At 28.3% G+C, this 25,845-nt stretch overlaps 5 protein-coding genes across 5 annotated transcripts; all 5 read right to left on the bottom strand.

Annotated features, from left to right (window-relative positions):
- Positions 1-2,857: 2,857 nt before the first annotated feature.
- Positions 2,858-4,691, bottom strand: LOC114165071 (uncharacterized). The gene is made up of 4 exons (XM_028049725.2): positions 4,617-4,691; positions 3,594-4,457; positions 3,305-3,448; positions 2,858-3,128 (listed from the first exon to the last, which is right to left on the bottom strand). Exons 1-4 carry the CDS (start codon positions 4,644-4,646, stop codon positions 2,880-2,882), a joined length of 1,287 nt encoding a protein of 428 aa, XP_027905526.1. The 5' UTR covers positions 4,647-4,691; the 3' UTR covers positions 2,858-2,879.
- Positions 4,692-7,648: 2,957 nt separating this feature from the next.
- LOC146882002 (uncharacterized) lies at positions 7,649-9,482 on the bottom strand. Its single transcript, XM_085667559.1, has 4 exons — positions 9,408-9,482; positions 8,385-9,248; positions 8,096-8,239; positions 7,649-7,919 (listed from the first exon to the last, which is right to left on the bottom strand). Exons 1-4 carry the CDS (start codon positions 9,435-9,437, stop codon positions 7,671-7,673), a joined length of 1,287 nt encoding a protein of 428 aa, XP_085523685.1. The 5' UTR covers positions 9,438-9,482; the 3' UTR covers positions 7,649-7,670.
- Positions 9,483-12,439: 2,957 nt separating this feature from the next.
- On the bottom strand, positions 12,440-14,273 carry LOC146882001 (uncharacterized). Its single transcript, XM_085667558.1, has 4 exons — positions 14,199-14,273; positions 13,176-14,039; positions 12,887-13,030; positions 12,440-12,710 (listed from the first exon to the last, which is right to left on the bottom strand). Exons 1-4 carry the CDS (start codon positions 14,226-14,228, stop codon positions 12,462-12,464), a joined length of 1,287 nt encoding a protein of 428 aa, XP_085523684.1. The 5' UTR covers positions 14,229-14,273; the 3' UTR covers positions 12,440-12,461.
- Positions 14,274-17,220: 2,947 nt separating this feature from the next.
- Positions 17,221-19,065, bottom strand: LOC146882000 (uncharacterized). The gene is made up of 4 exons (XM_085667563.1): positions 18,991-19,065; positions 17,968-18,831; positions 17,679-17,822; positions 17,221-17,502 (listed from the first exon to the last, which is right to left on the bottom strand). Exons 1-4 carry the CDS (start codon positions 19,018-19,020, stop codon positions 17,254-17,256), a joined length of 1,287 nt encoding a protein of 428 aa, XP_085523689.1. The 5' UTR covers positions 19,021-19,065; the 3' UTR covers positions 17,221-17,253.
- Positions 19,066-22,012: 2,947 nt separating this feature from the next.
- On the bottom strand, positions 22,013-23,857 carry LOC114165074 (uncharacterized). The gene is made up of 4 exons (XM_028049727.2): positions 23,783-23,857; positions 22,760-23,623; positions 22,471-22,614; positions 22,013-22,294 (listed from the first exon to the last, which is right to left on the bottom strand). The coding sequence occupies exons 1-4, from the start codon at positions 23,810-23,812 to the stop codon at positions 22,046-22,048; spliced, it is 1,287 nt and encodes a 428-aa protein (XP_027905528.1). The 5' UTR covers positions 23,813-23,857; the 3' UTR covers positions 22,013-22,045.
- Positions 23,858-25,845: the final 1,988 nt, after the last annotated feature.

Raw genomic sequence — 25,845 nt, 5'->3', positions numbered from 1 at the left:
ATGTTGGTTGTCTCTTCTTTGTTGGTTGTATAAGGTGTTTTGTAGTGTATTTAAACCTAAATTAACGTGTATTGACATAGTTTTACAGATCTACCAAACTATTTTGAAACTTTGTAACTATTTGTAGATGTAAAAACAACTTGATTAATGATTTGTTTGGACAAACTTGACATGGTTTCACTTATATAGGTGTTTTTTTCCTAGATAGCAAAGTTCCAATATTATATGACAGTAAGTTTTGAGTTAAATTATGCTTAAAAGATGAAAATTAAAAATATCAATCATATATTTAACCAAAAGAAGTTTATTCAAACAAACAACTATGGAAGAGAAAAATAATAGTTTTAATAACATTAATTAACATACACTTAAGATATAACATATATATAAAAGCAATTGTGCATGGTAACAATTATAATATATTGTGTTTATTAAGTATGCCAGATATTTCTTTTATCATTATCCAAGAAACTTATTTTAATATTTTTATTTTTATAAAATATGAACATGCATAAAATCAAAATCATCGGCATTTACTTGTTAAGAAAAAATGTTAATCAAAGAAAAGTTCTAATCATCATCATTGTTACTTTAATGGCTAAATTGAATAATTATTCTTTTACTCATGGTGACAAAAGTAATTTAAAATAAATTATAATTGGTGTAAATTATGTCAAACTGAAATAGGACTTAATACTTAAAATTAAGAAAGTTAAAATCAACAAAAATCATATTAAAATAAAATGAGATAGGTAAAAATTAAAATGGAAAGAAAAATAACTGTGATTAGTTAAAATAAATTTAAATAATAATTTTTTGTAATTTAAAATCATTATGATTATTATTAATTATATTATTATAAGTAATAAAATTAGTGGGTGATGCTGATAAAATTAGGGCATATAAGCAATACTCTCATGTCATGTTGACTTTATTTTATTTTTATGTTATTAATGAAGGAAATACAAAATGTAAAAATCTTCACAAATTCATCTTGGCAATTCTTCTCTCATTCATTAAAACAATCACATATCTTTTTCGCTTTCTTTCCTTTACTAATGCAACAACATAAATATGCAACCAAAATCTTATTAAGTAATTTGATAGTTTGAAATTTTCTAATAAATAAAAAGGTTAAAATACACATTGGGTTCCTATTTTTGTTTAGTTGTGTCAATTCAGTCCTAATATATATTTTTTATTCAATCAAGTCCCAATTTTTGTTAATTTTGTTTAATTTGGTCTTTTTTTTGCTAACGTCGTTTAAATAATTTACGTCAACGAACAGTGACTCTCCCACGTGTCACTTCGTGATTTATTTTTTTATTTATTTTTTTCTTTTTCGAAAAAATTTCCACATGTCAATGCATCAGCGTGCCACATATCAGAGTTAATGTTTTATTTTCAATTTGGACCCATCTTCGTTATTTTTGTTCAATTTAGTCCTAGTTTTTTTTAAAGAATGGAGCAATCTTGTCCCTCTTCAAATTGAGACCAAATTTACTTTTTATATAAATGTTATAATGATGTTTTTATTAAAAAAAATTTAAGGCTACAATTATTTCGCTTTCATGATATAGAGGATGATTGGTTCATATTCAATTTTGCATTTATTTCTTTTTTCAAATGTTCATTTTGGTGTGATTTGCACCTCACCCTACACAAGTCTTTTTATTGTTCTCAGACTCAAATTGGCACATGATTCACAACATCTTTGTAATTGTAAGCTCAACTAGTAGACCGCGTTTTCTTAGCATATTGTTAGCATAAAAATATTTATACATACCAAACAATTCATCAAACAAACACTATAGCACAAATAAAGTCATCATAAACAAAGCCGTGGGTTAAAAGTAAAATAACAATAATAATTTTGAAATGATATTTATGTAATAAAACCTATTTTTTCAAATTAAGTATGCAAAAACATAAACTTAGCAATGATGCAGTAAGATAGTTAATTTCTTTAAAGGATGTAGAATTTATTAAAACTTTTATTACTAATTAATATAAGAAGTGCAGAAGACTTAATGTAAGTTTATCTATAGGAATAATCATCCTAGATATTTTGATTTTCCTTCTACAAAAGTGAATTGTAAGGATCTCTACATGGATGTAATAAAAACAAGCTTGCATAATACGAGAGAAAATTTATTATTTTTCGGTTTTTGTGTTTATTTCTTTCACTTCATCTACACTTTGGTGTGATTTGTAATTAACTCTACACATTCTTTTGTTATTAATGGATTCAAATTGACACTTGGTTCACAAAATTCTTTATTTTTAATTTATAAACTCTATATGCACAAAAAATGATTGTATACCATATAACCCACCAAGAGAACACAATCATAAACCAAATAGTGGATTAAAGGTAAGACAACATCGTTTTTGTTTGGTTAGACGATGTAGGTTAACGGTTTTCATTGAAGTAAATTTTATCTATAGGAAAAATCATCCTAGATATTTTTGATTTACCTTTTACGAAAGTGAATTGTAGAGATCTTTACGTGGATGTAAGAAAAATGTTTGCATAATACAAGAGAAAATTTATTCATTTCCAGTTTTTCTAGTTATTCCTATCACTTCATCTTCACTTTAGTGTGATTTGGATTTAACTCTACATATTATTTTGTTACTAATGGATTCAAATTGACACATGCTTCACAATAATCTTTATTTTTAATTTATAAGCTCAATCAGCCTAAAAAACATTGTATGCCATATAGCCCACCAAGAGAACACAATCATAAACCAAGTAGTGGATTAAAATAAGACAACAGTAATACACATAATGATGATCTAGAATTGGTGTTGATGTATTACAATTGTTATACTACAAATTGTATAAGTCATTACAGAAAGATAAGTCACTAGTTTCACATCAAATTTCCTTCAAATACTTGTTTTGGTATTTGTTCTGCTAAGTAAATGTAGAAATGCCCCATAGCTCCGGTACGAAACTTGTTTTCATATACGGATTCCAGTGTTAGAATTTCACCATCCTCGATCTTGATAGAACCGGGTTTAGGATAACAAACTGACATCCCAACTAGGTAGCCCTTTTCATTTCCTGCTTCTTTTCCAGTCCCGTATTTTGGATTTGAAGTGCATAAAACCCTTCCATCCTAAGTTAAGCATAATCATAAATATAGAGATGATTTACTAAACCTTTTAATTCCTTATAAAGATATAAAAGTACCACCAAAGTTTATTCCTAATGAATATATGAATTACACAAAATTTAACGTAAGTTTATCTACATGATACAACTTATATGGGAACAAAAAGTATCAAATATTACCTGTCCATATAGAGTAACGTTGACAACACCGGTGTGCATATGAGCAGTGCCATATATAAGATAACCACCTTTTGTCATTGGGATGTTTGCTTTCTTAACATGAGGGAAGTCATTGTCATGATTTCTCGGGATCTTGTACTCTGCCTATAACAAATTGAGAAACTTATTTTACTCACATATCGACGAAAAAAGTAATTAATAGCCTAATACTTTTGTTTGGAAAAGAAATGAATTTCAAAAGTTTGCTTATGATTTGTAAAGTCTTGTGTGTATTGAACAAATGATCTACCTGACAATCATGAATTGTTGTAGAACCATTTGATCTTACACGATCAGTTGAATCAAGTATATAGAACTTAAGAGGCACTTGGTGTTCATCCCAATCAATCCACTTTATTTTGTATCTTAGGGCAAGTTTTCTCGTTGGGCCACGAAAACCATCTCTTAATTTGCATTGTACGTTATCTTGACAACAAAAGAGCCCTCCTTTATAATTTCTAGACAACAATTGACCATTGATGCCCGTTGTGACATTGTAAAAGTCCTTTGGGAGATTCATAAGCTTGCACCTACACTCTGTACACCCTTTTCTATCTTGTGTTCCACGTGTATCAATAACCATGATGCTAAACAACCATTTTTCTTTAAACCCATGCTTTATTTTTGTAGGATTGCCTAATTCAACTGCAAAAGGATCTGGAAGATTTGAAGATGTTCCTCGTGATTCTCCTCCCAAGCCCCAATAATGTGGAAGCAAAAAACCTTGGCATGCACCATCATTTCTTTCGAATTCGATACCATTGCTAAGGTCGTGAGATTGTTTAATGTACTGTGACATGGTAATGTTTTCAATATATTTTACAGCAAACCAATGATGAAGGTAAGTTTCATACAAAGGTACTGAATTACCATCTTCATCAACTACTTCAACATCAAAACTCTTGACCCCAATGTGACCCCTTGGAAATTCAATGTCTAGTAATGTTTTCACCACAACTTTCCCTGGTCCCACTTCAAAATTTTCAGACAAAAAGGTAGCTGACTTTATATGATTTTCACCAGACTCTAATACAACGGAGTCAGTTGTGTCAAAGAGCAACGCCATTATTGATAATAAAATTATTGCTCCTTTAGAGATAGTCCTCATATCAACCTACACAAAAATTGTTGCCATTAGCCATGAAAATATGCATATAGGGTCATTCATTTGATAATCTTGTAGATGATTTAAGATGTAGTGAAAACTTGTGAATTGGATAAGATGGAAAAGAAAAGGTAAAGTAATAGAAAATTGACGATAAAAAGTTCATACCATATAAGAAAAAGATAATGTGTTGATCATGGTGGTGATTTGTTCTTGGATGAAGATGTGTGATCGTTCAAATTTTAAAGTAGGTAAATTTATAGGTAGATGAAATTAATTGCTAGTTTTATATATGGCGGATCACTATATGACGATTAATCTGGCGTAACTAAATTTTAAATTGATGTTGGTTGTCTCTTCTTTGTTGGTTGTATAAGGTGTTTTGTAGTGTATTTAAACCTAAATTAACGTGTATTGACATAGTTTTACAGATCTACCAAACTATTTTGAAACTTTGTAACTATTTGTAGATGTAAAAACAACTTGATTAATGATTTGTTTGGACAAACTTGACATGGTTTCACTTATATAGGTGTTTTTTTCCTAGATAGCAAAGTTCCAATATTATATGACAGTAAGTTTTGAGTTAAATTATGCTTAAAAGATGAAAATTAAAAATATCAATCATATATTTAACCAAAAGAAGTTTATTCAAACAAACAACTATGGAAGAGAAAAATAATAGTTTTAATAACATTAATTAACATACACTTAAGATATAACATATATATAAAAGCAATTGTGCATGGTAACAATTATAATATATTGTGTTTATTAAGTATGCCAGATATTTCTTTTATCATTATCCAAGAAACTTATTTTAATATTTTTATTTTTATAAAATATGAACATGCATAAAATCAAAATCATCGGCATTTACTTGTTAAGAAAAAATGTTAATCAAAGAAAAGTTCTAATCATCATCATTGTTACTTTAATGGCTAAATTGAATAATTATTCTTTTACTCATGGTGACAAAAGTAATTTAAAATAAATTATAATTGGTGTAAATTATGTCAAACTGAAATAGGACTTAATACTTAAAATTAAGAAAGTTAAAATCAACAAAAATCATATTAAAATAAAATGAGATAGGTAAAAATTAAAATGGAAAGAAAAATAACTGTGATTAGTTAAAATAAATTTAAATAATAATTTTTTGTAATTTAAAATCATTATGATTATTATTAATTATATTATTATAAGTAATAAAATTAGTGGGTGATGCTGATAAAATTAGGGCATATAAGCAATACTCTCATGTCATGTTGACTTTATTTTATTTTTATGTTATTAATGAAGGAAATACAAAATGTAAAAATCTTCACAAATTCATCTTGGCAATTCTTCTCTCATTCATTAAAACAATCACATATCTTTTTCGCTTTCTTTCCTTTACTAATGCAACAACATAAATATGCAACCAAAATCTTATTAAGTAATTTGATAGTTTGAAATTTTCTAATAAATAAAAAGGTTAAAATACACATTGGGTTCCTATTTTTGTTTAGTTGTGTCAATTCAGTCCTAATATATATTTTTTATTCAATCAAGTCCCAATTTTTGTTAATTTTGTTTAATTTGGTCTTTTTTTTGCTAACGTCGTTTAAATAATTTACGTCAACGAACAGTGACTCTCCCACGTGTCACTTCGTGATTTATTTTTTTATTTATTTTTTTCTTTTTCGAAAAAATTTCCACATGTCAATGCATCAGCGTGCCACATATCAGAGTTAATGTTTTATTTTCAATTTGGACCCATCTTCGTTATTTTTGTTCAATTTAGTCCTAGTTTTTTTTAAAGAATGGAGCAATCTTGTCCCTCTTCAAATTGAGACCAAATTTACTTTTTATATAAATGTTATAATGATGTTTTTATTAAAAAAAATTTAAGGCTACAATTATTTCGCTTTCATGATATAGAGGATGATTGGTTCATATTCAATTTTGCATTTATTTCTTTTTTCAAATGTTCATTTTGGTGTGATTTGCACCTCACCCTACACAAGTCTTTTTATTGTTCTCAGACTCAAATTGGCACATGATTCACAACATCTTTGTAATTGTAAGCTCAACTAGTAGACCGCGTTTTCTTAGCATATTGTTAGCATAAAAATATTTATACATACCAAACAATTCATCAAACAAACACTATAGCACAAATAAAGTCATCATAAACAAAGTCGTGGGTTAAAAGTAAAATAACAATAATAATTTTGAAATGATATTTATGTAATAAAACCTATTTTTTCAAATTAAGTATGCAAAAACATAAACTTAGCAATGATGCAGTAAGATAGTTAATTTCTTTAAAGGATGTAGAATTTATTAAAACTTTTATTACTAATTAATATAAGAAGTGCAGAAGACTTAATGTAAGTTTATCTATAGGAATAATCATCCTAGATATTTTGATTTTCCTTCTACAAAAGTGAATTGTAAGGATCTCTACATGGATGTAATAAAAACAAGCTTGCATAATACGAGAGAAAATTTATTATTTTTCGGTTTTTGTGTTTATTTCTTTCACTTCATCTACACTTTGGTGTGATTTGTAATTAACTCTACACATTCTTTTGTTATTAATGGATTCAAATTGACACTTGGTTCACAAAATTCTTTATTTTTAATTTATAAACTCTATATGCACAAAAAATGATTGTATACCATATAACCCACCAAGAGAACACAATCATAAACCAAATAGTGGATTAAAGGTAAGACAACATCGTTTTTGTTTGGTTAGACGATGTAGGTTAACGGTTTTCATTGAAGTAAATTTTATCTATAGGAAAAATCATCCTAGATATTTTTGATTTACCTTTTACGAAAGTGAATTGTAGAGATCTTTACGTGGATGTAAGAAAAATGTTTGCATAATACAAGAGAAAATTTATTCATTTCCAGTTTTTCTAGTTATTCCTATCACTTCATCTTCACTTTAGTGTGATTTGGATTTAACTCTACATATTATTTTGTTACTAATGGATTCAAATTGACACATGCTTCACAATAATCTTTATTTTTAATTTATAAGCTCAATCAGCCTAAAAAACATTGTATGCCATATAGCCCACCAAGAGAACACAATCATAAACCAAGTAGTGGATTAAAATAAGACAACAGTAATACACATAATGATGATCTAGAATTGGTGTTGATGTATTACAATTGTTATACTACAAATTGTATAAGTCATTACAGAAAGATAAGTCACTAGTTTCACATCAAATTTCCTTCAAATACTTGTTTTGGTATTTGTTCTGCTAAGTAAATGTAGAAATGCCCCATAGCTCCGGTACGAAACTTGTTTTCATATACGGATTCCAGTGTTAGAATTTCACCATCCTCGATCTTGATAGAACCGGGTTTAGGATAACAAACTGACATCCCAACTAGGTAGCCCTTTTCATTTCCTGCTTCTTTTCCAGTCCCGTATTTTGGATTTGAAGTGCATAAAACCCTTCCATCCTAAGTTAAGCATAATCATAAATATAGAGATGATTTACTAAACCTTTTAATTCCTTATAAAGATATAAAAGTACCACCAAAGTTTATTCCTAATGAATATATGAATTACACAAAATTTAACGTAAGTTTATCTACATGATACAACTTATATGGGAACAAAAAGTATCAAATATTACCTGTCCATATAGAGTAACGTTGACAACACCGGTGTGCATATGAGCAGTGCCATATATAAGATAACCACCTTTTGTCATTGGGATGTTTGCTTTCTTAACATGAGGGAAGTCATTGTCATGATTTCTCGGGATCTTGTACTCTGCCTATAACAAATTGAGAAACTTATTTTACTCACATATCGACGAAAAAAGTAATTAATAGCCTAATACTTTTGTTTGGAAAAGAAATGAATTTCAAAAGTTTGCTTATGATTTGTAAAGTCTTGTGTGTATTGAACAAATGATCTACCTGACAATCATGAATTGTTGTAGAACCATTTGATCTTACACGATCAGTTGAATCAAGTATATAGAACTTAAGAGGCACTTGGTGTTCATCCCAATCAATCCACTTTATTTTGTATCTTAGGGCAAGTTTTCTCGTTGGGCCACGAAAACCATCTCTTAATTTGCATTGTACGTTATCTTGACAACAAAAGAGCCCTCCTTTATAATTTCTAGACAACAATTGACCATTGATGCCCGTTGTGACATTGTAAAAGTCCTTTGGGAGATTCATAAGCTTGCACCTACACTCTGTACACCCTTTTCTATCTTGTGTTCCACGTGTATCAATAACCATGATGCTAAACAACCATTTTTCTTTAAACCCATGCTTTATTTTTGTAGGATTGCCTAATTCAACTGCAAAAGGATCTGGAAGATTTGAAGATGTTCCTCGTGATTCTCCTCCCAAGCCCCAATAATGTGGAAGCAAAAAACCTTGGCATGCACCATCATTTCTTTCGAATTCGATACCATTGCTAAGGTCGTGAGATTGTTTAATGTACTGTGACATGGTAATGTTTTCAATATATTTTACAGCAAACCAATGATGAAGGTAAGTTTCATACAAAGGTACTGAATTACCATCTTCATCAACTACTTCAACATCAAAACTCTTGACCCCAATGTGACCCCTTGGAAATTCAATGTCTAGTAATGTTTTCACCACAACTTTCCCTGGTCCCACTTCAAAATTTTCAGACAAAAAGGTAGCTGACTTTATATGATTTTCACCAGACTCTAATACAACGGAGTCAGTTGTGTCAAAGAGCAACGCCATTATTGATAATAAAATTATTGCTCCTTTAGAGATAGTCCTCATATCAACCTACACAAAAATTGTTGCCATTAGCCATGAAAATATGCATATAGGGTCATTCATTTGATAATCTTGTAGATGATTTAAGATGTAGTGAAAACTTGTGAATTGGATAAGATGGAAAAGAAAAGGTAAAGTAATAGAAAATTGACGATAAAAAGTTCATACCATATAAGAAAAAGATAATGTGTTGATCATGGTGGTGATTTGTTCTTGGATGAAGATGTGTGATCGTTCAAATTTTAAAGTAGGTAAATTTATAGGTAGATGAAATTAATTGCTAGTTTTATATATGGCGGATCACTATATGACGATTAATCTGGCGTAACTAAATTTTAAATTGATGTTGGTTGTCTCTTCTTTGTTGGTTGTATAAGGTGTTTTGTAGTGTATTTAAACCTAAATTAACGTGTATTGACATAGTTTTACAGATCTACCAAACTATTTTGAAACTTTGTAACTATTTGTAGATGTAAAAACAACTTGATTAATGATTTGTTTGGACAAACTTGACATGGTTTCACTTATATAGGTGTTTTTTTCCTAGATAGCAAAGTTCCAATATTATATGACAGTAAGTTTTGAGTTAAATTATGCTTAAAAGATGAAAATTAAAAATATCAATCATATATTTAACCAAAAGAAGTTTATTCAAACAAACAACTATGGAAGAGAAAAATAATAGTTTTAATAACATTAATTAACATACACTTAAGATATAACATATATATAAAAGCAATTGTGCATGGTAACAATTATAATATATTGTGTTTATTAAGTATGCCGGATATTTCTTTTATCATTATCCAAGAAACTTATTTTAATATTTTTATTTTTATAAAATATGAACATGCATAAAATCAAAATCATCGGCATTTACTTGTTAAGAAAAAATGTTAATCAAAGAAAAGTTCTAATCATCATCATTGTTACTTTAATGGCTAAATTGAATAATTATTCTTTTACTCATGGTGACAAAAGTAATTTAAAATAAATTATAATTGGTGTAAATTATGTCAAACTGAAATAGGACTTAATACTTAAAATTAAGAAAGTTAAAATCAACAAAAATCATATTAAAATAAAATGAGATAGGTAAAAATTAAAATGGAAAGAAAAATAACTGTGATTAGTTAAAATAAATTTAAATAATAATTTTTTGTAATTTAAAATCATTATGATTATTATTAATTATATTATTATAAGTAATAAAATTAGTGGGTGATGCTGATAAAATTAGGGCATATAAGCAATACTCTCATGTCATGTTGACTTTATTTTATTTTTATGTTATTAATGAAGGAAATACAAAATGTAAAAATCTTCACAAATTCATCTTGGCAATTCTTCTCTCATTCATTAAAACAATCACATATCTTTTTCGCTTTCTTTCCTTTACTAATGCAACAACATAAATATGCAACCAAAATCTTATTAAGTAATTTGATAGTTTGAAATTTTCTAATAAATAAAAAGGTTAAAATACACATTGGGTTCCTATTTTTGTTTAGTTGTGTCAATTCAGTCCTAATATATATTTTTTATTCAATCAAGTCCCAATTTTTGTTAATTTTGTTTAATTTGGTCTTTTTTTTGCTAACGTCGTTTAAATAATTTACGTCAACGAACAGTGACTCTCCCACGTGTCACTTCGTGATTTATTTTTTTATTTATTTTTTTCTTTTTCGAAAAAATTTCCACATGTCAATGCATCAGCGTGCCACATATCAGAGTTAATGTTTTATTTTCAATTTGGACCCATCTTCGTTATTTTTGTTCAATTTAGTCCTAGTTTTTTTTAAAGAATGGAGCAATCTTGTCCCTCTTCAAATTGAGACCAAATTTACTTTTTATATAAATGTTATAATGATGTTTTTATTAAAAAAAATTTAAGGCTACAATTATTTCGCTTTCATGATATAGAGGATGATTGGTTCATATTCAATTTTGCATTTATTTCTTTTTTCAAATGTTCATTTTGGTGTGATTTGCACCTCACCCTACACAAGTCTTTTTATTGTTCTCAGACTCAAATTGGCACATGATTCACAACATCTTTGTAATTGTAAGCTCAACTAGTAGACCGCGTTTTCTTAGCATATTGTTAGCATAAAAATATTTATACATACCAAACAATTCATCAAACAAACACTATAGCACAAATAAAGTCATCATAAACAAAGCCGTGGGTTAAAAGTAAAATAACAATAATAATTTTGAAATGATATTTATGTAATAAAACCTATTTTTTCAAATTAAGTATGCAAAAACATAAACTTAGCAATGATGCAGTAAGATAGTTAATTTCTTTAAAGGATGTAGAATTTATTAAAACTTTTATTACTAATTAATATAAGAAGTGCAGAAGACTTAATGTAAGTTTATCTATAGGAATAATCATCCTAGATATTTTGATTTTCCTTCTACAAAAGTGAATTGTAAGGATCTCTACATGGATGTAATAAAAACAAGCTTGCATAATACGAGAGAAAATTTATTATTTTTCGGTTTTTGTGTTTATTTCTTTCACTTCATCTACACTTTGGTGTGATTTGTAATTAACTCTACACATTCTTTTGTTATTAATGGATTCAAATTGACACTTGGTTCACAAAATTCTTTATTTTTAATTTATAAACTCTATATGCACAAAAAATGATTGTATACCATATAACCCACCAAGAGAACACAATCATAAACCAAATAGTGGATTAAAGGTAAGACAACATCGTTTTTGTTTGGTTAGACGATGTAGGTTAACGGTTTTCATTGAAGTAAATTTTATCTATAGGAAAAATCATCCTAGATATTTTTGATTTACCTTTTACGAAAGTGAATTGTAGAGATCTTTACGTGGATGTAAGAAAAATGTTTGCATAATACAAGAGAAAATTTATTCATTTCCAGTTTTTCTAGTTATTCCTATCACTTCATCTTCACTTTAGTGTGATTTGGATTTAACTCTACATATTATTTTGTTACTAATGGATTCAAATTGACACATGCTTCACAATAATCTTTATTTTTAATTTATAAGCTCAATCAGCCTAAAAAACATTGTATGCCATATAGCCCACCAAGAGAACACAATCATAAACCAAGTAGTGGATTAAAATAAGACAACAGTAATACACATAATGATGATCTAGAATTGGTGTTGATGTATTACAATTGTTATACTACAAATTGTATAAGTCATTACAGAAAGATAAGTCACTAGTTTCACATCAAATTTCCTTCAAATACTTGTTTTGGTATTTGTTCTGCTAAGTAAATGTAGAAATGCCCCATAGCTCCGGTACGAAACTTGTTTTCATATACGGATTCCAGTGTTAGAATTTCACCATCCTCGATCTTGATAGAACCGGGTTTAGGATAACAAACTGACATCCCAACTAGGTAGCCCTTTTCATTTCCTGCTTCTTTTCCAGTCCCGTATTTTGGATTTGAAGTGCATAAAACCCTTCCATCCTAAGTTAAGCATAATCATAAATATAGAGATGATTTACTAAACCTTTTAATTCCTTATAAAGATATAAAAGTACCACCAAAGTTTATTCCTAATGAATATATGAATTACACAAAATTTAACGTAAGTTTATCTACATGATACAACTTATATGGGAACAAAAAGTATCAAATATTACCTGTCCATATAGAGTAACGTTGACAACACCGGTGTGCATATGAGCAGTGCCATATATAAGATAACCACCTTTTGTCATTGGGATGTTTGCTTTCTTAACATGAGGGAAGTCATTGTCATGATTTCTCGGGATCTTGTACTCTGCCTATAACAAATTGAGAAACTTATTTTACTCACATATCGACGAAAAAAGTAATTAATAGCCTAATACTTTTGTTTGGAAAAGAAATGAATTTCAAAAGTTTGCTTATGATTTGTAAAGTCTTGTGTGTATTGAACAAATGATCTACCTGACAATCATGAATTGTTGTAGAACCATTTGATCTTACACGATCAGTTGAATCAAGTATATAGAACTTAAGAGGCACTTGGTGTTCATCCCAATCAATCCACTTTATTTTGTATCTTAGGGCAAGTTTTCTCGTTGGGCCACGAAAACCATCTCTTAATTTGCATTGTACGTTATCTTGACAACAAAAGAGCCCTCCTTTATAATTTCTAGACAACAATTGACCATTGATGCCCGTTGTGACATTGTAAAAGTCCTTTGGGAGATTCATAAGCTTGCACCTACACTCTGTACACCCTTTTCTATCTTGTGTTCCACGTGTATCAATAACCATGATGCTAAACAACCATTTTTCTTTAAACCCATGCTTTATTTTTGTAGGATTGCCTAATTCAACTGCAAAAGGATCTGGAAGATTTGAAGATGTTCCTCGTGATTCTCCTCCCAAGCCCCAATAATGTGGAAGCAAAAAACCTTGGCATGCACCATCATTTCTTTCGAATTCGATACCATTGCTAAGGTCGTGAGATTGTTTAATGTACTGTGACATGGTAATGTTTTCAATATATTTTACAGCAAACCAATGATGAAGGTAAGTTTCATACAAAGGTACTGAATTACCATCTTCATCAACTACTTCAACATCAAAACTCTTGACCCCAATGTGACCCCTTGGAAATTCAATGTCTAGTAATGTTTTCACCACAACTTTCCCTGGTCCCACTTCAAAATTTTCAGACAAAAAGGTAGCTGACTTTATATGATTTTCACCAGACTCTAATACAACGGAGTCAGTTGTGTCAAAGAGCAACGCCATTATTGATAATAAAATTATTGCTCCTTTAGAGATAGTCCTCATATCAACCTACACAAAAATTGTTGCCATTAGCCATGAAAATATGCATATAGGGTCATTCATTTGATAATCTTGTAGATGATTTAAGATGTAGTGAAAACTTGTGAATTGGATAAGATGGAAAAGAAAAGGTAAAGTAATAGAAAATTGACGATAAAAAGTTCATACCATATAAGAAAAAGATAATGTGTTGATCATGGTGGTGATTTGTTCTTGGATGAAGATGTGTGATCGTTCAAATTTTAAAGTAGGTAAATTTATAGGTAGATGAAATTAATTGCTAGTTTTATATATGGCGGATCACTATATGACGATTAATCTGGCGTAACTAAATTTTAAATTGATGTTGGTTGTCTCTTCTTTGTTGGTTGTATAAGGTGTTTTGTAGTGTATTTAAACCTACATTAACGTGTATTGACATAGTTTTACAGATCTACCAAACTATTTGGAAACTTTGTAACTATTTGTAGATGTAAAAACAACTTGATTAATGATTTGTTTGGGCAAACTTGACATGGTTTCACTGATATAGGTGTTTTTTTCCTAGATAGCAAAGTTCTAATATTATATGACAATATGTTTTGGGTTAAATTATGCTTAAAAGATGAAAATAAAAAATATCAATCATATATTTAACCAAAAGAAGTTTATTCAAACAAACAACTATGGAAGAGAAAAATAATAGTTTTAATAACATTAATTAACATACACTTAAGATATAACATATATATAAAAGCAATTGTGCATGGTAACAATTATAATATATTGTGTTTATTAAGTATGCCGGATATTTCTTTTATCATTATCCAAGAAACTTATTTTAATATTTTTATTTTTATAAAATATGAACATGCATAAAATCAAAATCATCGGCATTTACTTGTTAAGAAAAAATGTTAATCAAAGAAAAGTTCTAATCATCATCATTGTTACTTTAATGGCTAAATTGAATAATTATTCTTTTACTCATGGTGACAAAAGTAATTTAAAATAAATTATAATTGGTGTAAATTATGTCAAACTGAAATAGGACTTAATACTTAAAATTAAGAAAGTTAAAATCAACAAAAATCATATTAAAATAAAATGAGATAGGTAAAAATTAAAATGGAAAGAAAAATAACTGTGATTAGTTAAAATAAATTTAAATAATAATTTTTTGTAATTTAAAATCATTATGATTATTATTAATTATATTATTATAAGTAATAAAATTAGTGGGTGATGCTGATAAAATTAGGGCATATAAGCAATACTCTCATGTCATGTTGACTTTATTTTATTTTTATGTTATTAATGAAGGAAATACAAAATGTAAAAATCTTCACAAATTCATCTTGGCAATTCTTCTCTCATTCATTAAAACAATCACATATCTTTTTCGCTTTCTTTCCTTTACTAATGCAACAACATAAATATGCAACCAAAATCTTATTAAGTAATTTGATAGTTTGAAATTTTCTAATAAATAAAAAGGTTAAAATACACATTGGGTTCCTATTTTTGTTTAGTTGTGTCAATTCAGTCCTAATATATATTTTTTATTCAATCAAGTCCCAATTTTTGTTAATTTTGTTTAATTTGGTCTTTTTTTTTGCTAACGTCGTTTAAATAATTAACGTCAACGAACAGTGACTCTCCCACGTGTCACTTCGTGATTTATTTTTTTATTTATTTTTTTCTTTTTCGAAAAAATTTCCACATGTCAATGCATCAGCATGCCACATATCAGAGTTAATGTTTTATTTTCAATTTGGACCCATCTTCGTTATTTTTGTTCAATTTAGTCCTAGTTTTTTTTAAAGAATGGAACAATCTTGTCCCTCTTCAAATTGAGACCAAATTTACTTTTTATATAAATGTTATAATGATGTTTTTATTAAAAAAAATTTAAGGCTACAATTATTTCGCTTTCATGATATAGAGGATGATTGGTTCATATTCAATTTTGCATTTATTTCTTTTTTCAAATGTTCATTTTGGTGTGATTTGCACCTCACCCTACACAAGTCTTTTTATTGTTCTCAGACTCAAATTGGCACATGATTCACAACATCTTTGTAATTGTAAGCTCAACTAGTAGACCGCGTTTTCTTAGCATATTGTTAGCATAAAAATATTTATACATACCAAACAATTCATCAAACAAACACTATAGCACAAATAAAGTCATCATAAACAAAGCCGTGGGTTAAAAGTAAAATAACAATAATAATTTTGAAATGATATTTATGTAATAAAACCTATTTTTTCAAATTAAGTATGCAAAAACATAAACTTAGCAATGATGCAGTAAGATAGTTAATTTCTTTAAAGGATGTAGAATTTATTAAAACTTTTATTACTAATTAATATAAGAAGTGCAGAAGACTTAATGTAAGTTTATCTATAAGAATAATCATCCTAGATATTTTGATTTTCCTTCTACAAAAGTGAATTGTAAGGATCTCTACATGGATGTAATAAAAACAAGCTTGCATAATACGAGAGAAAATTTATTATTTTTCGGTTTTTGTGTTTATTTCTTTCACTTCATCTACACTTTGGTGTGATTTGTAATTAACTCTACACATTCTTTTGTTATTAATGGATTCAAATTGACACTTGGTTCACAAAATTCTTTATTTTTAATTTATAAACTCTATATGCACAAAAAATGATTGTATACCATATAACCCACCAAGAGAACACAATCATAAACCAAATAGTGGATTAAAGGTAAGACAACATCATTTTTGTTTGGTTAGACGATGTAGGTTAACGGTTTTCATTGAAGTAAATTTTATCTATAGGAAAAATCATCCTAGATATTTTTGATTTACCTTTTACGAAAGTGAATTGTAGAGATCTTTACGTGGATGTAAGAAAAATGTTTGCATAATACAAGAGAAAATTTATTCATTTCCAGTTTTTCTAGTTATTCCTATCACTTCATCTTCACTTTAGTGTGATTTGGATTTAACTCTACATATTATTTTGTTACTAATGGATTCAAATTGACACATGCTTCACAAAAATCTTTATTTTTAATTTATAAGCTCAATCAGCCTAAAAAACATTGTATGCCATATAGCCCACCAAGAGAACACAATCATAAACCAAGTAGTGGATTAAAATAAGACAACAGTAATACACATAATGATGATCTAGAATTGGTGTTGATGTATTACAATTGTTATACTACAAATTATATAAGTCATTACAGAAAGATAAGTCACTAGTTTCACATCAAATTTCCTTCAAATACTTGTTTTGGTATTTGTTCTGCTAAGTAAATGTAGAAATGCCCCATAGCTCCGGTACGAAACTTGTTTTCATATACGGATTCCAGTGTTAGAATTTCACCATCCTCGATCTTGATAGAACCGGGTTTAGGATAACAAACTGACATCCCAACTAGGTAGCCCTTTTCATTTCCTGCTTCTTTTCCAGTCCCGTATTTTGGATTTGAAGTGCATAAAACCCTTCCATCCTAAGTTAAGCATAATCATAAATATAGAGATGATTTACTAAACCTTTTAATTCCTTATAAAGATATAAAAGTACCACCAAAGTTTATTCCTAATGAATATATGAATTACACAAAATTTAACGTAAGTTTATCTACATGATACAACTTATATGGGAACAAAAAGTATCAAATATTACCTGTCCATATAGAGTAACGTTGACAACACCGGTGTGCATATGAGCAGTGCCATATATAAGATAACCACCTTTTGTCATTGGGATGTTTGCTTTCTTAACATGAGGGAAGTCATTGTCATGATTTCTCGGGATCTTATACTCTGCCTATAACAAATTGAGAAACTTATTTTACTCACATATCGACGAAAAAAGTAATTAATAGCCTAATACTTTTGTTTGGAAAAGAAATGAATTTCAAAAGTTTGCTTATGATTTGTAAAGTCTTGTGTGTATTGAACAAATGATCTACCTGACAATCATGAATTGTTGTAGAACCATTTGATCTTACACGATCAGTTGAATCAAGTATATAGAACTTAAGAGGCACTTGGTGTTCATCCCAATCAATCCACTTTATTTTGTATCTTAGGGCAAGTTTTCTCGTTGGGCCACGAAAACCATCTCTTAATTTGCATTGTACGTTATCTTGACAACAAAAGAGCCCTCCTTTATAATTTCTAGACAACAATTGACCATTGATGCCCGTTGTGACATTGTAAAAGTCCTTTGGGAGATTCATAAGCTTGCACCTACACTCTGTACACCCTTTTCTATCTTGTGTTCCACGTGTATCAATAACCATGATGCTAAACAACCATTTTTCTTTAAACCCATGCTTTATTTTTGTAGGATTGCCTAATTCAACTGCAAAAGGATCTGGAAGATTTGAAGATGTTCCTCGTGATTCTCCTCCCAAGCCCCAATAATGTGGAAGCAAAAAACCTTGGCATGCACCATCATTTCTTTCGAATTCGATACCATTGCTAAGGTCGTGAGATTGTTTAATGTACTGTGACATGGTAATGTTTTCAATATATTTTACAGCAAACCAATGATGAAGGTAAGTTTCATACAAAGGTACTGAATTACCATCTTCATCAACTACTTCAACATCAAAACTCTTGACCCCAATGTGACCCCTTGGAAATTCAATGTCTAGTAATGTTTTCACCACAACTTTCCCTGGTCCCACTTCAAAATTTTCAGACAAAAAGGTAGCTGACTTTATATGATTTTCACCAGACTCTAATACAACGGAGTCAGTTGTGTCAAAGAGCAACGCCATTATTGATAATAAAATTATTGCTCCTTTAGAGATAGTCCTCATATCAACCTACACAAAAATTGTTGCCATTAGCCATGAAAATATGCATATAGGGTCATTCATTTGATAATCTTGTAGATGATTTAAGATGTAGTGAAAACTTGTGAATTGGATAAGATGGAAAAGAAAAGGTAAAGTAATAGAAAATTGACGATAAAAAGTTCATACCATATAAGAAAAAGATAATGTGTTGATCATGGTGGTGATTTGTTCTTGGATGAAGATGTGTGATCGTTCAAATTTTAAAGTAGGTAAATTTATAGGTAGATGAAATTAATTGCTAGTTTTATATATGGCGGATCACTATATGACGATTAATCTGGCGTAACTAAATTTTAAATTGATGTTGGTTGTCTCTTCTTTGTTGGTTGTATAAGGTGTTTTGTAGTGTATTTAAACCTACATTAACGTGTATTGACATAGTTTTACAGATCTACCAAACTATTTGGAAACTTTGTAACTATTTGTAGATGTAAAAACAACTTGATTAATGATTTGTTTGGGCAAACTTGACATGGTTTCACTGATATAGGTGTTTTTTTCCTAGATAGCAAAGTTCTAATATTATATGACAATATGTTTTGGGTTAAATTATGCTTAAAAGATGAAAATAAAAAATATCAATCATATATTTAACCAAAAGAAGTTTATTCAAACAAACAACTATGGAAGAGAAAAATAATAGTTTTAATAACATTAATTAACATACACTTAAGATATAACATATATATAAAAGCAATTGTGCATGGTAACAATTATAATATATTGTGTTTATTAAGTATGCCGGATATTTCTTTTATCATTATCCAAGAAACTTATTTTAATATTTTTATTTTTATAAAATATGAACATGCATAAAATCAAAATCATCGGCATTTACTTGTTAAGAAAAAATGTTAATCAAAGAAAAGTTCTAATCATCATCATTGTTACTTTAATGGCTAAATTGAATAATTATTCTTTTACTCATGGTGACAAAAGTAATTTAAAATAAATTATAATTGGTGTAAATTATGTCAAACTGAAATAGGACTTAATACTTAAAATTAAGAAAGTTAAAATCAACAAAAATCATATTAAAATAAAATGAGATAGGTAAAAATTAAAATGGAAAGAAAAATAACTGTGATTAGTTAAAATAAATTTAAATAATAATTTTTTGTAATTTAAAATCATTATGATTATTATTAATTATATTATTATAAGTAATAAAATTAGTGGGTGATGCTGATAAAATTAGGGCATATAAGCAATACTCTCATGTCATGTTGACTTTATTTTATTTTTATGTTATTAATGAAGGAAATACAAAATGTAAAAATCTTCACAAATTCATCTTGGCAATTCTTCTCTCATTCATTAAAACAATCACATATCTTTTTCGCTTTCTTTCCTTTACTAATGCAACAACATAAATATGCAACCAAAATCTTATTAAGTAATTTGATAGTTTGAAATTTTCTAATAAATAAAAAGGTTAAAATACACATTGGGTTCCTATTTTTGTTTAGTTGTGTCAATTCAGTCCTAATATATATTTTTTATTCAATCAAGTCCCAATTTTTGTTAATTTTGTTTAATTTGGTCTTTTTTTTTGCTAACGTCGTTTAAATAATTAACGTCAACGAACAGTGACTCTCCCACGTGTCACTTCGTGATTTATTTTTTTATTTATTTTTTTCTTTTTCGAAAAAATTTCCACATGTCAATGCATCAGCATGCCACATATCAGAGTTAATGTTTTATTTTCAATTTGGACCCATCTTCGTTATTTTTGTTCAATTTAGTCCTAGTTTTTTTTAAAGAATGGAACAATCTTGTCCCTCTTCAAATTGAGACCAAATTTACTTTTTATATAAATGTTATAATGATGTTTTTATTAAAAAAAATTTAAGGCTACAATTATTTCGCTTTCATGATATAGAGGATGATTGGTTCATATTCAATTTTGCATTTATTTCTTTTTTCAAATGTTCATTTTGGTGTGATTTGCACCTCACCCTACACAAGTCTTTTTATTGTTCTCAGACTCAAATTGGCACATGATTCACAACATCTTTGTAATTGTAAGCTCAACTAGTAGACCACGTTTTCTTAGCATATTGTTAGCATAAAAATATTTATACATACCAAACAATTCATCAAACAAACACTATAGCACAAATAAAGTCATCATAAACAAAGCCGTGGGTTAAAAGTAAAATAACAATAATAATTTTGAAATGATATTTATGTAATAAAACCTATTTTTTCAAATTAAGTATGCAAAAACATAAACTTAGCAATGATGCAGTAAGATAGTTAATTTCTTTAAAGGATGTAGAATTTATTAAAACTTTTATTACTAATTAATATAAGAAGTGCAGAAGACTTAATGTAAGTTTATCTATAAGAATAATCATCCTAGATATTTTGATTTTCCTTCTACAAAAGTGAATTGTAAGGATCTCTACATGGATGTAATAAAAACAAGCTTGCATAATACGAGAGAAAATTTATTATTTTTCGGTTTTTGTGTTTATTTCTTTCACTTCATCTACACTTTGGTGTGATTTGTAATTAACTCTACACATTCTTTTGTTATTAATGGATTCAAATTGACACTTGGTTCACAAAATTCTTTATTTTTAATTTATAAACTCTATATGCACAAAAAATGATTGTATACCTTATAACCCACCAAGAGAACACAATCATAAACCAAATAGTGGATTAAAGGTAAGACAACATCGTTTTTGTTTGGTTAGACGATGTAGGTTAACGGTTTTCATTGAAGTAAATTTTATCTATAGGAAAAATCATCCTAGATATTTTTGATTTACCTTTTACGAAAGTGAATTGTAGAGATCTTTACGTGGATGTAAGAAAAATGTTTGCATAATACAAGAGAAAATTTATTCATTTCCAGTTTTTCTAGTTATTCCTATCACTTCATCTTCACTTTAGTGTGATTTGGATTTAACTCTACATATTATTTTGTTACTAATGGATTCAAATTGACACATGCTTCACAAAAATCTTTATTTTTAATTTATAAGCTCAATCAGCCTAAAAAACATTGTATGCCATATAGCCCACCAAGAGAACACAATCATAAACCAAGTAGTGGATTAAAATAAGACAACAGTAATACACATAATGATGATCTAGAATTGGTGTTGATGTATTACAATTGTTATACTACAAATTATATAAGTCATTACAGAAAGATAAGTCACTAGTTTCACATCAAATTTCCTTCAAATACTTGTTTTGGTATTTGTTCTGCTAAGTAAATGTAGAAATGCCCCATAGCTCCGGTACGAAACTTGTTTTCATATACGGATTCCAGTGTTAGAATTTCACCATCCTCGATCTTGATAGAACCGGGTTTAGGATAACAAACTGACATCCCAACTAGGTAGCCCTTTTCATTTCCTGCTTCTTTTCCAGTCCCGTATTTTGGATTTGAAGTGCATAAAACCCTTCCATCCTAAGTTAAGCATAATCATAAATATAGAGATGATTTACTAAACCTTTTAATTCCTTATAAAGATATAAAAGTACCACCAAAGTTTATTCCTAATGAATATATGAATTACACAAAATTTAACGTAAGTTTATCTACATGATACAACTTATATGGGAACAAAAAGTATCAAATATTACCTGTCCATATAGAGTAACGTTGACAACACCGGTGTGCATATGAGCAGTGCCATATATAAGATAACCACCTTTTGTCATTGGGATGTTTGCTTTCTTAACATGAGGGAAGTCATTGTCATGATTTCTCGGGATCTTATACTCTGCCTATAACAAATTGAGAAACTTATTTTACTCACATATCGACGAAAAAAGTAATTAATAGCCTAATACTTTTGTTTGGAAAAGAAATGAATTTCAAAAGTTTGCTTATGATTTGTAAAGTCTTGTGTGTATTGAACAAATGATCTACCTGACAATCATGAATTGTTGTAGAACCATTTGATCTTACACGATCAGTTGAATCAAGTATATAGAACTTAAGAGGCACTTGGTGTTCATCCCAATCAATCCACTTTATTTTGTATCTTAGGGCAAGTTTTCTCGTTGGGCCACGAAAACCATCTCTTAATTTGCATTGTACGTTATCTTGACAACAAAAGAGCCCTCCTTTATAATTTCTAGACAACAATTGACCATTGATGCCCGTTGTGACATTGTAAAAGTCCTTTGGGAGATTCATAAGCTTGCACCTACACTCTGTACACCCTTTTCTATCTTGTGTTCCACGTGTATCAATAACCATGATGCTAAACAACCATTTTTCTTTAAACCCATGCTTTATTTTTGTAGGATTGCCTAATTCAACTGCAAAAGGATCTGGAAGATTTGAAGATGTTCCTCGTGATTCTCCTCCCAAGCCCCAATAATGTGGAAGCAAAAAACCTTGGCATGCACCATCATTTCTTTCGAATTCGATACCATTGCTAAGGTCGTGAGATTGTTTAATGTACTGTGACATGGTAATGTTTTCAATATATTTTACAGCAAACCAATGATGAAGGTAAGTTTCATACAAAGGTACTGAATTACCATCTTCATCAACTACTTCAACATCAAAACTCTTGACCCCAATGTGACCCCTTGGAAATTCAATGTCTAGTAATGTTTTCACCACAACTTTCCCTGGTCCCACTTCAAAATTTTCAGACAAAAAGGTAGCTGACTTTATATGATTTTCACCAGACTCTAATACAACGGAGTCAGTTGTGTCAAAGAGCAACGCCATTATTGATAATAAAATTATTGCTCCTTTAGAGATAGTCCTCATATCAACCTACACAAAAATTGTTGCCATTAGCCATGAAAATATGCATATAGGGTCATTCATTTGATAATCTTGTAGATGATTTAAGATGTAGTGAAAACTTGTGAATTGGATAAGATGGAAAAGAAAAGGTAAAGTAATAGAAAATTGACGATAAAAAGTTCATACCATATAAGAAAAAGATAATGTGTTGATCATGGTGGTGATTTGTTCTTGGATGAAGATGTGTGATCGTTCAAATTTTAAAGTAGGTAAATTTATAGGTAGATGAAATTAATTGCTAGTTTTATATATGGCGGATCACTATATGACGATTAATCTGGCGTAACTAAATTTTAAATTGATGTTGGTTGTCTCTTCTTTGTTGGTTGTATAAGGTGTTTTGTAGTGTATTTAAACCTAAATTAACGTGTATTGACATAGTTTTACAGATCTACCAAACTATTTTGAAACTTTGTAACTATTTGTAGATGTAAAAACAACTTGATTAATGATTTGTTTGGACAAACTTGACATGGTTTCACTTATATAGGTGTTTTTTTCCTAGATAGCAAAGTTCCAATATTATATGACAGTAAGTTTTGAGTTAAATTATGCTTAAAAGATGAAAATTAAAAATATCAATCATATATTTAACCAAAAGAAGTTTATTCAAACAAACAACTATGGAAGAGAAAAATAATAGTTTTAATAACATTAATTAACATACACTTAAGATATAACATATATATAAAAGCAATTGTGCATGGTAACAATTATAATATTTTTATTTTTATCATTATCCAACAAACTTATTTTAATATTTTTGTTTTTATAAAATATGAACATGCATAAAAACGAAATCATTGGCATTAGTTAAGAAAAAATGGTTAATCAAAGAGACGTTCTTATCTTCATCATTGTTACTTTAATGGCTAAATTGAATAATTATTCTTTTACTTTTGGTCACAAAGATAATTTAAAATAAAATATAATTGGTGTAAGTTATGTCAAACTGAAATATGACTTATTATTTAAAATTAAGAAAGTTAAAATTAACAAAAAATCATATTAAAATAAAATGAAATAGGTAAAAATTAAATTGAAAAGAAAAATAAGGGTGATTTGTTAAAATACATTTAAGTAATAACTTTTGTATTTAAAATTATTATGATTATTATTAATTATATTATTTGTTAAAACATACTTAACTCTTATTTTTATGTCATTAAACGAAGGAAATTCAAAATGTAAAATCTTCACAAATTCATCTTGACATTTTTTCTCTCATTCATTAAAACAATCACAAATCTTTTTCGCTTTCTTTCCTTTACTAATGCAATAACATAAATATCCAATCAAAATCTTATTAAGTAAATTGATAGTTTGAACTTTTCTAATAAATAAAAAGGTTAAAATACATATTTGGTTCCTGTTTTTGTTTAGTTGTGTCGATTCAGTCCTAATATTTTTTTTATTCAATCAAATTTTAATTTTCGTTAATTTTGTTTTATTTAGCCCATTTTTCTAACATCTTTTAAATAATGAATGTCAATAAATAATGACTGTCATTTGTCCCTTCCTAAGTTTTTTTTATTCCAAAAAATACTCAAGTGTCACCCCAACAATGTGCACCTATCAGAGTTAATGTTTTATATTCAAAATTTAGTTTCATATGTTATTTTTATTCAATTTAATCCCAATATTTTTAAATGATGCAATTTTGTCCCCCCTCCAATTTGAGATCAAATTTATTAAATATTTTTTAAGGTTACAATTAATTTAAAATTAGATTGAAAATGTTAAGAATGAAGACTACTATAATTAATCTAAAATTTTAAGAGGTTACAAATCAAATGTGATTTTTAAACTTTTATATCATTATGTGATTTTTAAAAATCACATTGTTACTTCATGTGATTATGTAATTTTTAACCTTTTCAAATTTTAAATCAATTATATTAGCCTTCATCATTAAATTTTTTGATCTAATTTTAAACTAATTGTAACCCCTAAACCCAAATATTTAATAAATTTTGAATTTTAATAAAAGCATCATTATAACATTTATAGAAAAAGTAAATTTGGTCTCAAGTTGAATAGGAACAAATTGAATATAAAACATTGACTCTAACATGTGGCACGTTGCTAGATTGACATATGGATATTTTTTCAAAAATTAAAAAAAAAAATTAACAAAAAATTAACAAAAATTAAAAAAAAAAAACTAAAAAAATCATGAAGTCACATGT

The sequence above is a fragment of the Vigna unguiculata genome, chromosome 10 (assembly GCF_037176805.1).
Source record: "Vigna unguiculata cultivar grain cowpea cultivar isolate G323 ecotype 2 chromosome 10, ASM3717680v1, whole genome shotgun sequence".
Classification (NCBI taxonomy): Eukaryota; Viridiplantae; Streptophyta; class Magnoliopsida; order Fabales; family Fabaceae; genus Vigna; species Vigna unguiculata.
Note: the sequence above shows the minus strand (reverse complement) of the source record. Positions and strands in the feature narration are given on the sequence as shown.